General features: G+C 41.4%; 1 protein-coding gene across 4 annotated transcripts in view; it reads left to right on the top strand.

Annotated features, from left to right (window-relative positions):
- Positions 1 to 12,650, top strand: part of LOC143344721 (cysteine-rich secretory protein 2) — a 106,897-nt gene extending 94,247 nt beyond the window's left edge. For all 4 annotated transcript variants that reach the window (XM_076771053.1, XM_076771055.1, XM_076771056.1 and 1 more), the window contains 3 exons: positions 1,916 to 2,061; positions 3,461 to 3,667; positions 10,227 to 12,650. In XM_076771053.1, the coding sequence (XP_076627168.1) occupies positions 1,916 to 2,061; positions 3,461 to 3,667; positions 10,227 to 10,482 (609 nt within the window). In that variant the 3' untranslated portion in view covers positions 10,483 to 12,650. The remainder of the gene's footprint in view (positions 1 to 1,915; positions 2,062 to 3,460; positions 3,668 to 10,226) is intronic.
- The last annotated feature ends 1,598 nt before the right edge of the window (positions 12,651 to 14,248 follow it).

Raw genomic sequence — 14,248 nt, 5'->3', positions numbered from 1 at the left:
TCGTTTAAATAATTAGACGAAATTTATTCAGCTCCCGGTTACAATTTTCAGTCGAATTTTTTCTACGATACCTGCACTGCTAATTTCACGGAAACAGCACGAAATAAAATATTAGAATATTATTAAATTGTCGCGCACTGTACCATAAACGGATTGTGAATTTCTCGAGTGAAAAATACACTTATCCGAAGATTTTTACGAAACGGATTACGCGTTCGGATACTATAGCGGGCGAAAGATTGTTTAAATTGCGTTAACAAAGGAGACCCGGACACGGCGAAGCTGGAAGTCGGGGCGCTTAACTGGATGCAATTAGTCTAATTGTCTGGAGTCCATTTAACCGAAATAATTGCATTGCATCGCGAACAGAGCGCGTTAATAGAAACACCGGTGCAATTAATAACTGAGACAGGGAGATCTAATTTCGAAATAAAATAGTTACGCTGGTTACGAATACGGATTCGGCGATTTCAGTCGTTTCGAGACGCTTCCAAACAAAGATCGAATCTAAATTATTAACGATAACTAAATAAATTAATTCAAGGTCCTATAATTCCTTTAAATGTTAAACAAATTGAATACGTAGATAAAAACGAGCAGCGTCGAGATTGTCAGAGGTTCAGATGCTTCTCGAGGGCAGTCAAATCTTTCGAGGCTTAAAGAACTTTCGAAAGAATCCTTTAAGCCTTTTCGAGCCTTTCTAAACTTTTCAGACCGTCGGGTATTTATAAACTTTTCGAGGCTTTGTAGATTACGCGGACTTTTAAGCCTATTTTAGTCTCCCCGGAGCGGCCACAATATCAACTAAAAGCATCGAAGACGTCCAACCGTGTCAACTTTTATTTCATCTCGATGGATTTCGTTTGTCTGGCAGTTATTCGAGTCGAACGAGGTTCGTTACGGCGGTTCGGAGGCAAGACGACACGCTATCAAGCTGTTTATACAGCGCTGTATACTTTCGCGAGGAGAGTTGCATTTTAAACGGCCTCATAAAAATTTATCGGGTCGTCTCCGTACGCGCTTGGAATCCATCCATTAAACTTATACCCGTCGCGGAGGATGCATCGACGAGTCGAAATTTTGTAATCGCGAGAAATGGATGTTTCTCGTCGTAACCGGTGAGAAATAAAAGGCATCGAAAAATCAAAGTGCCCAGACCATTTATGCTGCTCCTAATTCAACCCCGATTGCACAGAACAGGCGTCGATTCGATCAATCTTCAAACTTTAAGCACACTTTTAACCCACGCGTTTCGATGTCCCATTCACGCTGTAACGAACAGCTGTTAATTGTTATAGGGCGCCACTTCAAATAAACCCGAGAACACGCAGATAATTATGTAATACTGTATTTAATTGGAGAAGTATAAATTTGATCGTATTACGGCGCCAAGACCGTGAATATTAAACTCTGTCTAACAATAATCAAGTTGAACGATACGAACACCACCCTCGCCATTGTCATAATCTTCAACGGGTATCGTGTTCGCGAATTTACGAGTCTCAGGGAGGAATTTGTCCCCGCAGAAACGTCGGTTGTAAGGCACCTTAACACCCTTTCGACGTCGAGATGCAATATCGCACCGTCTCGAAGAGTTATAAATTTTTATGAGGGAACTTGGCTCGCAACAGCTACGACACCCGAGCCTCATTGACCGTGGATATTAACAACAACTAATAAAATAGAAATTGAAATAGAAATTTATGCGAATGTCGACCCTTTGGGGTCCCGGTGTTTGCATACGCTAAATCAAGGAATTTCGTAGAAACTAGGAAAAATTCTAATGGGCAATTCTTGATTTTCGTCTTACTTTGGCCTCTAGAATCTCCTAAAGTAAGAACTTCACGTTCGTTATTTTAATACTTAACGACCAACGTTTATATCAGTTTGTCATTAAAAAAAATTATTGTTTCAGAAGTGGCATTCTGGTTTGGCCGAAGCAGCGCAGAAATGGGCTAATCAGTGTCCCGGTTTGGTGCACGACAGTCCAGCTGGTTTATATTTGAACGGTTTCGGTACGAGTGGACAGAATATCTTCATTACGACGGATCGAACGCTCTGGTAAGCTTCGAACGATTTATTCTTCCGTGAACCGTGAAAATATTTCGATTAGACGGGCGTGTTGTTGATTAAAATACTTGGTAGGTTTCTCATTGGTGATTCTACTTTTAAACGCCGTTTGCAGGACCCGTTCGTTTTCTGGATAGTAGATCTATCGGCCGCAGATGATTGTTTCGCGGTGCTCGAGCAACCGCGGAATTCTGGCGCACGAAGCGCAGAATTCCGGACTACCAGATATTGTGAAATACCAGTGAGAACCAGAGTCTCCATTTCCGTTGAATTGGTCCCCCGATACGTTACGGATTAATTGAATTTTTCGTCTTTCCGTGCTGTCACCGTCGTTCAAAAATTCCGTTGCATCCACCCTCGAATTGGTCATTCCCAATATTACAAATTCATCACAATTTTTCGAAGATAAGTAATTCCGAATGGTTAACAAAAAGAAAAAATATATAACTTCTTCCTCGAGATTCTTCTCAAAACTTTGAGTCTTTTCAGTATTATCGAGGAGGCCATATTTCTAATTCCATATAAAACTCGTGGCTTTATTTAATAGTAAATTTACTATTTTTGAGATTACGTAGATAGTTGGAGGCATTACAAGGAAGACGATCTGATAATTTTTGGTAACGATATTTACAGTTTTATTTCGAATATAGAATTTTTGAGAAACGAGCATTCTATTATCCGAACGTGTCTTTGCTGGAAGAGTCTCGTTTCCCGTTTAAAGCGAGTAATGGAATGTTCTGCCTGCAGGTCTATTTCTGGCGAACCAATCCGTTGGTCGAATACCATAGCGTTTCAGTGGAGGGGCCTATTATTGCTCAGACACGGAAGTTTCGATTCAGAATTACAATTCGCTATTGTTCTATTTCTCACTCGTTGGCCTCCTCGGGGAGCCACCTGTTGACGTTCGGTGAACAATTGTCGCCGATGTCGCTTCTACGTCTTCTGCTCCGCGAACAATTCCGCCAGAACTGTGGCCGCACCTTCTTTTCCCTTTCTAATTGATCCCGTTCCACTCCTCCGAACAGATCGCCTCTTCTTCTTCCAGTAGGAGTACCAAAATACTAGGTACAATCGGATTCGAGACTAATTTATTTGCCAGAGTTAAAATCGAATAGCAATTTTTTAAAATCTCGCCTGAGATAGACGCTCCGAGTTCTCAGGATGGTCAAAAACAAAAAAAATTACATAATTAGTTTAAGGGGAGAGACTCGATTAAAATGTTGAAACGAGAACTGATATTTTTCAACTTTTTCCTAACATAAAACCTCGACGAAACTCTTTCCCACTTTCCACATATATTCTTCAACATTTCAAGACTCGATAAACTTTGTTTGATCCAATACAGACGCGTTAACCGATCGTTGATTCAGTCGATTCGTTTTCTGTCCAGGAATTTCGCCATCAGAATGTGGTTCATGGAGTACAAAGACTACAAATACGGATACGACAATGAGAGCAACTTCCACAAAATTGGCCACTACACTCAGATCGCGTGGGCCTCGACGCATCTGGTGGGATGCGGCGTGAGCCACTGCACGGGGGGTGGTGGTCCCCTGGGGAAGGACTACTACATGTACGTGTGCAACTACGCCCCGAGGTGAGTGCACCAACTCGAAGAAACACGCGACAAAAACATTATCACGTCGTATTTACTTTCGCGCGAACGATGCTCGCGTAACGCCGATAACGGGCTGTCTCTGGGTAGCAGAAGCTCCCTTCCTGGCGGTCGTGGGGGTTTTTTCTCCACACCGTTATATCGATGTTTGCTCCACCAACGGGAGTCCATTTTATGTCGGTATAGCCCGGTTACGCGCGAAAGCGGTTCGCCGGGAGAATAACAATCGCGACGCGAGCTTTTACAGGGATTACCGTGCAATTGAAAGATACAGCGTGTTTGCGTGGACGTAACGCCGCACGTGCTCTTCGAACCGGCGAGAACGTTCGCTGGATTTTCGTATTCCACTGCAGAGCTGGTTTAATCTTACGCTGGCGCGGTTAGGAGCCGTTAAAAGTCGGAATGTTCGCGGTATCGTCGAGCAACAAATCCGTATTACGCCTCAGGGTGGGGTAGTTGGATTTTGTTTACCGAGAAAACGGAGTGACGAGTTTGTTCGTCGTTCGAAAGTACCTCTGGAGCAAGGTTTGGTCAATTAGAGTAGCCTTGGTTGCTTATACGAGATGTTCAGCTACTCTTGGGAAAAATTTTAATGGGAAATTTCGAAGAAGAGACCAAAATAAGACGAAAATGAAGAATAACAATTTGTCGATCGAGGCTTCGTTAAAAAGTTATTAACGTTCGAAGTTCCGTCTGTGGAACGGCGCGTGATAGTGACTCTCACTCAGCGTGAGAAACTCTTAAACGTTGATAACTTTTTAACGAAGCCTTAATCAAGAAATTGTTATTCTTGATTTTCGCCTTGTTTTGGTCTCTAGAATCTACCATTAAAGTTTTTCTTATTATTTCTTTATACTTTACTAAATAACAAACAGCTCTATTCGAGCTATCGAGGGACAAGTAATAACTGCTGTTCGTATGGCAGAACGAATTAGCTCGTAATTGAAAATTGCTTCCACATGAGACAAGACGAATTAACACTTCGAACTGAAATTCGAAAGCCCTCGTCGAGCGACTGAAATTCGAAACTTGCAGCAAGGTTATTCCATTAAATACGGACGAAAGTTGCAAACTTTATTTTAACGCGTAACGCTCGCGACTTGTTATTCGAGATTGCATTAAATTGTCGCGACTGTAAACGGTGGAAACGGCGAATTTAGAAATTGGAGGGAACGATACAATTCTCCGACAGCTTTCAGAGTTTCGTGAAGGCGTATTTTTCAAAGCAGTAATTTATGAAATACTTTTATTTTTAATTTTATTTGAATTATAATCCTAAGAAAAAAGTTGTCGACGATAGGCTCTGTAATTGGCTTCAGATTTAACTGGTAAATTATTTAACCGTAAATGGCAGGTGGATAAATGAATAAAAATACAGATGGAATTTTTGCTACTCCCGTGATTGAAATCCTTTATTCGAGTCGCAGTTAATAGGCTAAAATGGAAATTGATCGTATTGTTTCTTTGAAATTCGTTACAACGGCGAAACGCGCAACGTAGCAGCGATCTGCGAAAGAACCACTTGTCAGGGAACAAAAAGAACGCAGAAAGCGAGCAGCTAAAGCAAACGCGATACAGTGTTGGACTACCAACAATACGCTCGTCTATGAGGAGTTGAAGCACCTTGTATGTATTCCCTTCGCTTCTCGCGATTGCTCTTCTGCGCCCGTACCAGCGTGACCGTACATTTTCATTCCAGAGTTTCCGTTATTTTCACTGGGATTCGCGATTTAGTTGTTATGCTAACGCACAGAACACGTTACACTCGCTTTTGTTTTGATCGTGAAAATACCCATTTTAACCTGATTATCATCCGTACAGAGGCTTCTAAATTCGTTACACGAGCACAGATTTTATTTCTATTACGATAAATATCAATTCCGTGTGTTTTAGTCACTCTTTCCGTGCTCGAGGTTCACAAATATTTTAGTTCGATCGATTCTTCGACACCTTGTGTGGCGTCACCTATCGGCACTCGCCGCCAGAGGGCTACGCTCTTGTCTCTCTCGCAAGCGCTCGCCCGATTAAGCTCGCCGATCGGTCGGTATAATAAACCAAGCAATTATCGCGCGCGGGTCGTAACCAGGCCGACAGAAATTTATATTCGCCGCTCATTGTAATCGAAAAGTTTGCCTGGCGAATCCCGCGATACGCGAGGGGCCACGGGATGAGCATAATCCGGAAAATTGCGGCCGAGAAACGAATTTATGACGGCACTCGACGCGAAAGAGAAGAGAGGGTGGCAGACGGGGAGGGGAGCGCCATAATTTAAATTCTCATCGTTCGTCTTTTTCGTCGACGCGGAGGAAAAATATTACGCGCACGCGCCCGGGGAAAGATAAATAGAGATGCAAAACGAGGACGAGAGACCCGTGGAAACGAAGTTACCCCGAAAAATTAAGACGAAGAATCGCGAGAAGATAAAATAAAAATAAAAGCGCCCCGTTACGGATTTGAAAGTTGATCCCGCGAACGGAGGAGAGTAAAATGGCGGAGTAATTAGAGCTGGGGGTGTGAGGGGGGGGAGTGAACAGAACGATAAAGTGTGCAGAAACGAGACGGTGGGGGAGGATCGAGCGGATAAAGGAACGCAGAACGGGATACTACTCTGGCAATTAGGGGATCGCAAATAGAAACGCAGACCCCGGTGGATTCAAAAGGTCCTCGAAGACGTCGACGCCCGGAAATCGCGGAGACCTCATCGTTAGGGGTGGAAAAATTTACAGGGTGGTCCATTGGAATAAGGGATCCTTCGATATCTTTGACATTGTAAATAACAGAAAGAAGCGTTGCTAAAAAACATTGTATTGGACGTGGAATCGCATTAAAAATAGAGTAATTTAATAATTGTACTATGGAATTAAATATCGTATTTGTGTTTGCAAAAGCCTGCAGGATGTTATACTTGCGTTCGAAATGTTAAACACTAAAGTTCAAGAGTATTGATAAAATATTTGCAAGGTTCTTACAAATGTAATTCCAACAAAAAGTCGCAAATATTCGAAAATTAAATTAAATATCATATTTGTGTTTACAAGAGCCTGCAAGGTGTTATATTTGCATTAAAAATATTAAACACTAAATTTCAAGAGTATTTGTAAAATATTTTCAAGGTTCCTAAAATTTTACAACAAAGCTAACGCAAATTTCAGTATGAATTTCATCCCAGTAATTAAAAACGCGTAATTGGGTTTTGGAATGGATTTGAAAATACGAGACCGACGAAGTCGCGGTTTTGTTTATATAAACAAACGTCCCGACTTTAGTGGAGCACCCTGTAGAGAGAGTAGGGTATCGGAGTAGAAGGGAAACAGGAAATCGAAGGGAAAAATGAAGGAAGCTCGCGATAAGGCGTTGGGAACATGTCACTGTGAATATCGTTCGGAGGACAATGGAACTCTTTGAATGGATTTAATGCTCCGTTCGAAGGTAGGCTGCCCGCCGTCCCATAAAATCGTACAGTCGTCTCCGTGGCTCGTAAAACTCGTACGTCTGAGTATTTCGCGGGGAATTTCAAAGTGTTACGAGATCTCTGGCGTGCACTGTGGGTCAATGTTGATACAGCATGGCGCGCGTTAATCGGCTGGGCGGAGTGCCTCGAGTTTGGAGAAGCTCCCCGCGGGAAGATAAAAATGCTAGACCGAAACTTTCTTTATGGCTTCGACTTGTTCGACAACATTCTTGCCCCCGAGTGGTATCGTAATACGATTCTCGATCTTCCCGTGCCGGATTCCAGCATTTTTTGTCGACGTTCGTGGCTCCAAAAAACCCGAGAAACTTCTGAGAAAGCATTTTCAGAACGTTCAGAGGATATTGGAATTATTTTCGCTCGCGAGAAACTATGTACACACGTTTCTATGCGAGTTTTATTATCCTGTATAAATTATTCGTCTAGTATAAAATTGCTACCAACGATCGACGTGATAGGATAAGAACAAATAAATTCAATAAACGTGTACTGTGTAGGTGCTCCATCGTTAAAGAAAGAACCGTGTTTCTTGCAGTTGTTTCGTAGTTTAACGTTTGTCACGACTCGCTCAAAAGTCGTACGATTGACAGTGCAAGTGTTCCTGGTCCAATTACTGTTTTTATTGTCGGATCCCCGATAACGCAGACAGAATGGCCTGGAATTCGATGACCGTCGTACGTTCTTCTAGCGTGCCTTGTCGGTACAAGCGAACGTTGCTTTTCCCTGACGAACGAAACGCTCCAAATTCGCTCGACGTTTGACCCAGTTTGCACGAGAAACGCATCTTCCACGGTCGTTTCGTGATCGCGACTACTTTTTGACAACGTTCTACGAATCTCTTAGCAATTAAATTAAATTCAAACTTCCCCGTGCAAGCTTACCACTGTTCGCATCAAATTTGTTTGCTCGAGCATTGTCAAACTTAAACTTCAAGATACATACGTTGATAGTTCATCGTGTACTCGACAATGGGAGATTCTAGAGGCCAAAATTGATTGCTTTGCAAAAAGTTACTAAAAACTTAAATTAAAAAATTTCAAATCGTTCTAAAAAAATTATTTTTAGCTGTAGGGGTCAATTACAATCATTTCTTGTGAATAGACACACCCCCGAAATCCTACCCATTTTCGAGAAAAAAATTCCTCACCGAAAATGTAATGTCTGACCATACCGTTGAGATGTTTCACTGAAATTTCAAGTGTCTCAAATCGGTCTAAAAAAATTATTTCTAGTTGCAGGGGTCAATTACAATCATTTTTAGTGAATAGACACACCCCCGAAATCCTACCCAGTTTCGAGAAAAAAATTCCTTACCGAAAATGTAATGGCTGACCATACCGTTGAGATGTTTCACTGAAATTTCAAGTGTCTCAAATCGTTCTGAAAAAATTATTTCTAGTTGCAGGGGTCAATTACAATCATTTTTAGTGAATAGACACACCCCCGAAATCCTACCCATTGTCGAGAAAAAAAATTCCTTACCGAAAATATACTGTGTGGCCGGAAATGCTCGTATAACTTTTTAACGAAGCCTCAATCGACAAATTAGTATCCTTGATTTTCGTCTTATTTTGGCCTCTAGAATCTCCCAAGTTTTTCCCAGGGCTGATCGAACACCCTGTATAAATAATAAAATGAAAATCAGTTTGTACATTTGCATGAGCGTCGTACAAATCAATTTTTCTTTGTATTTGAATCCCCGTTTCGAACGGACGGAATCGAACGTCAAACCCGGCACAAATCTTTCCGGGATTAAATGAATTCTAAATAAAACGTGGTTCCGTTTTATCGCGGCGATTAATTCCTCTAATACAGGGCGCGATTTCTCGTTCCCGATGCGTGTAATAAATAAACCGCGTCGGCCATATATTTTCGGTCCTTCGTGTTTTGCCGCGATCTCGTAATTAATTTCGCGACGCACATCGGTCGTTGGCCATTTTGAATTCCAAACAGGGGCGCGATGATTGCGGCCAGGACCGCGGGGCTACGGCGCAAAAATACTCTAAATGTAAATTAATTGTAGCCAACGCTCCGTTTGGAAATTGGCTTAAGGTCGTTCGCGGGCGCTTTGGCGGCGCCGAGAAAATGGAACGTCGAGGGACTGGTTAAAGTTAGGCGATATTTTCGCGTTTATTCCCGCGAAACGTCGACTTGATTGTTTCAAAGTCGAGGGGGGGGAAAAAATTGTGTCAAACGTAGGTGCAGCGGAAATTATTTTCAACCGGAAACGTTTCCATTAGTTGGGGAAATAAAACTGACGATGACGCAGTATGGTATTACTGTACTTTGCAGTGTAAATGGAACATATCGCATAGATATTGTACGACGTTGATAATTTTAAAGTCGCTCGTTTTTCATAAGAAAAGGTTACTGAAAACTTCATAAATTAGTTATGTATCACGATAAAACGCTCTGGCGTCGCTTCCCGTACTCGCCGCCAGAGGGCTACGCTCTTGTCTCTCTCGCAAGCGCTCGACCACGACGCCAAGCGACAAGCAAGTTTTATAATTAGGTAGTTTCGAATTTAACGTACATTTTAAAGCTGTATTACGACTACCGGTGCAACGAGTCGTACTAAACGGTAACGATAACCGCCGCCATTACGCTACAAGAGTGACAGCCGTGGAGAATAATAGGGAACAACAAAAAGTAACTCCCATGTATGCAGAGGACCTAATTTCGAATCGAGTCTACGAAATCGTAACTTTACGCGCTGCAGCTAAGATTGATGTTAGTTAGATGTTCGTTAGAATCTGGAATATACAAAGTGTCTCGTCTTAATTAATGCACTCGAGTTTCTCTGGCTTGCGTTTGGCCGTTTGATCTCAGACGACCCTGGTTTGACAGTGCGTCGAGCTCGTTCGTAACGAGGATTATGAATGTATTTGGAGGACTGATCCATAAGGTTGCCGCACAACTTGCAAAGTGTGTCACACTACAATTATAGCTAACCAAAGACCTCTCGTAATTTATTACTGCGCCGTGAATAACCGATATATCCCAGACTTATCGACGATTCGATTAATCCCGAAATAGACTGTTGGCTGATCTCTCGTGAATTCTTGTTCGTAGGGGTAATTACAAGGCTGGGTTGAGTCATCCTTACGTGGCTGGGGAGCCGTGTAGCATGTGCAAGGATCATTGCACGCGCAACAAACTCTGCACGAACGCTTGCTATTACACCGATCTATGGTCGAACTGTGCCGAGCTGGTCAGAACGTTTCCAGGCTGGGTATGCGACACGAACACGAAAGAGGGCAGACAACGACGGTATTCTTGCGGTGCCACCTGCAACTGCAAGGGTAAGATCTATTATCGTCACGGGTAGTGAACGATCCCCGACGTCGAGGGCCAATTTTCTTCGAACGGGCTGATCGATCGCCACCGACGCGGGATCTATTAAATACCAGTGTTTCTTTCCTTTAGACTACATTGTCGATTCGTTACGACGTCAGCCAGTTTTCAAAGACTGAGAGTTTTTGTTCCACAGCGCCGAGTTTCTAGTAAAAAAAAAAAAGGAAAAGAAAAAGAGAAAGTCTGACGTCGTTTAAAACTTAAGTTCCGGAGTATGACAATGATCCAACGGTTACCCTTTGTTATTTGTGTGTCCATTACCTTCTCGCGTCGTTAAAAGTAAAGCTAACGACTTGTACGAATCACAGTTGGTTGCATCGTTAACTTCGTAAAACAGTATCGTCAAGATTTGCTGAGGAAAATTGGTTTTTCAAATGTTTCCTTTTGCTACGAAAACGTTAGCTTTTCGTTCGCATCGGGCGATTTGGTTCGGTTTGAAAGATCGTTCGATGTACCTAGGTCCTTTTTAAATACGCGTGGAATCAACCTCCGACTTCGCGGGATATTTTGACTTGTTTCGGATGGACAGAATAGATTTATAGTGGATTTGAATAAAGTACAATATCGAGTCTGCTAGAGTTTCTATTTTAATTCGGGATGAATCTTCATTTTCGACGTTTTATATAAATCCTTTTTATTGGCGGGCTCGCGCGTCGCCTAAACGTGGGACTAAAATGTATAAACGTAAGTGGAAGCTCTATCTAAACCGTGTTTAGCGATGTAAGTTCTACGGTAGTCTGTGTATACAAAATATCAAGACGTGCAATTTTCTCGTGATGTCATTCCAACGTTTAACAAGATGCTTTCAGCGTACCGTGAGCGCTTATGAATGTATATACGTCGAGCACGAAGAAAGCGATCCATTTGGTAAATTAAAACAATTACGTAATCGGAATTTACGAACACTCAAGGAAATTAAATTCTTAGCTGTGCCCGCGAGCAGATCATTGATCGTTTAAATCGGGTCAATTTAAAAAATTCAATAATTTGCATCGCGAACCGTCTCCGATGTTATTCAATTTACCATCAATTAATATTATCTATGATACTTTATTTAATCGGATAATCCACGATGGGATTGTAAGTAAAATTGGACCTCGTACAAATTTTTCTTCGATCAAAGGAACAAGAAATTTTCAGTGTGCATTCGTAAGTGCTCATAAAGAGACAGATATTTCGAACGAAATGGTGTTTGTAACGTCGTCTAGCATGAAAATCGTTAGGTGGATAAGCATTTATTTGTCGTCGGCGTCTGTTCGATTAAACGAATTTCCTGGAAGTGTATCCAACGTGTCCTTTTAGAATTTATTTGCTATTCGGTGCGTTTCAGAGGGAATATTTTTCATCGCGTTTCACGCTGTTTTCGATTCGTAACTGTAATTCAGATTTGCGTATGCGAAGCACAAATGAGAGAGGAGCGCGTAGAGTCGTGTACGAATGGAAATAGTAAAATAGTTTTCGACTTTTCAAAGTGGCGTTAAGGGAGTATTCCCATTTTTTTTCGGGGGGAGGACATTCTTTCAGAAAATTATACGAAACATACAGAGTTCAGTCGTGTATTTATTCCTTTAGTGGTGATAGGTATCGAGAATATGATTTCAAACAAAATATCAGACATTAATAGAACATTTTCTTTACGTGTTAACAAAACTCGAATAATCTCGGTAATTTGGTCTTAACCTTCTATAATTCATATCGTATTTTTTGATTTTCATAGCGCATTGACGAGCACTAATAATTGGATAGAAATTAGGTAAATTCTGATAGACACGAACTTTATAATTTGCATATTCGTGAACGAAACTGTCGGTGTTTCGATGTCGAGAAACGGGAATGCTCCTTTAAGAGAAAAAGAGCAGAAGAATTGAAACGAGTGAGTCGAGTGAGAGCGGAGAGTGTCAGTTATACATATAGTGTATAGAGTAGTTGGTAAGGTATATATACGTAACGAACGGCGTTAAATAAGAACAATATATGCAACACGTGAGACGTAAAGATGTGTTTAATAGCGGACACTTAATCGTATTAAGTGCTAGTTAAGAGGTTAATGTTACACGTAAACGATATAACGCGAAGCTGGGCTACGCAGCTTCGAGTGGAACGTTGTAAGCTGTCATACTTTGTTCACTTAACGAAATAAAAATCCTGTAAATATTAATCGTCGCCTTCATTGCGTTCGTCGTGCATGAAAACGTGTACTTGCAACGATAGAATGAAATTGGGTTTCCTTGTCGGTAATGGAAACTCTGTGAGAATGATAATTCCGATTGAACAACTTGAACGCGAAATCTTGAAAATGTCGTGCACGTGGCATGAATTATTTTCTCGCGAGAAAAAGAAGATAAGTCGCAGAAAGATCAGGAGACTCGATCGATAAATCAGATTTAACTGCTATAGGGGATTTCGGTGGGAGATTAATACGCCTGGCGGTATCTTTGCGTTTAAGTGCTCGCCACTATATTTATTCGTTATACAGGGAAACTGGAAGGATTAAATGGATATCTGCGCGCGTATAAATCGACCAATCTCTCGAATCGCGAAGAAAAAGGAAATCGAACTCAACCGAGAAAGAACCTCCGTTTCGACCGGTTCATTTCGGCTCGAGTTCCCGAAAATTATTGCCATTGTTGTCGACTATTGTTTTCAACAATCTGCGTCGAACGAATGGGCACGTTAAAGCATCGATTTGCCAACCACACGGAAAGGTCAGTTCTTATTTTAAGAGAAAGAATATCGTTCGAGGCTTTCGTCGGTGTCAGTTGCTAATTAAAGAACTATTATATCCGAGACAATAGACGAGGCCTAACAATGATCTTTTATTGCTCCGGAATATTATTTCAGATATTTCGACCTCGTTTTTTAAGCCCCCTATAGATTTATTCGATGTAGTTATTAATAACGCAGCGATTTAATGTTAGAAGTTTTTAAGTTTCTCGAGAAGATTATAAATTTAAAATGACGATGGGTCAACTAGAAAATTATATCGCACTCGTCACCTTCGTTATCGATACAGTGCTTCTCGTGCTAGATCTGAAATCTGAATTTTAATTAAAATATTAAGGAATAGTCGGAAGCTTTAATATTTCTATTTGTGTGTCGGCTGGTTTTCAATACGATTGTACGCGAAGAGGGTATTTTTCCGTCGATGAACGACCCAGTTAACTGGCTAAATTTGGCTGGTATTGAAAACCGTGTGTTCCTTCGAGGTTTCCGCGAGGTTGAAAGAGCCTTTCGGAATGTTTTAACAATTTTAATTGCAACAATCCGCGCGGCGAAAGCACCGAGGGTCTCGTTTGGTCGAACGAATTTACGTAAAACGGAGAAACGTCCAAATACTTGGACATTAAATTCCAATTAAAACAGAGTCGACTGAAGTAATTAATTATTTATAAATCCGATGTACAATTCTTCGCAGAATTTTCGAGTATTTTTGAAAATTTATTTTTAGTAGAATGAAACACCGTGTTGTATGGTACACTCGTTCGTATAACTTTAGAAAACTCGGTACAGTATAGTTTAACGATTCGATACGTATCGGGTGATCCGTTTGAAACACGTTTCCGTAATTTCGTAATTGGAACGCTACGATTTAATCGATAATGTCTATTGGCTGAGACACCGATCGTTTTAGTTCTGTCAATAGACGAGATAACTGTAATTATTTGTACACACGCCACGTAGCATTATGTACACTAAAACGTACCATACGATGGAACGTTTCGCGCCGGTGACGTGAAATA

The sequence above is a fragment of the Colletes latitarsis genome, chromosome 8, assembly GCF_051014445.1.
Source record: "Colletes latitarsis isolate SP2378_abdomen chromosome 8, iyColLati1, whole genome shotgun sequence".
Lineage (NCBI taxonomy): Eukaryota > Metazoa > Arthropoda > Insecta > Hymenoptera > Colletidae > Colletes > Colletes latitarsis.
This window is presented reverse-complemented; position numbering and strand designations above follow the sequence as displayed.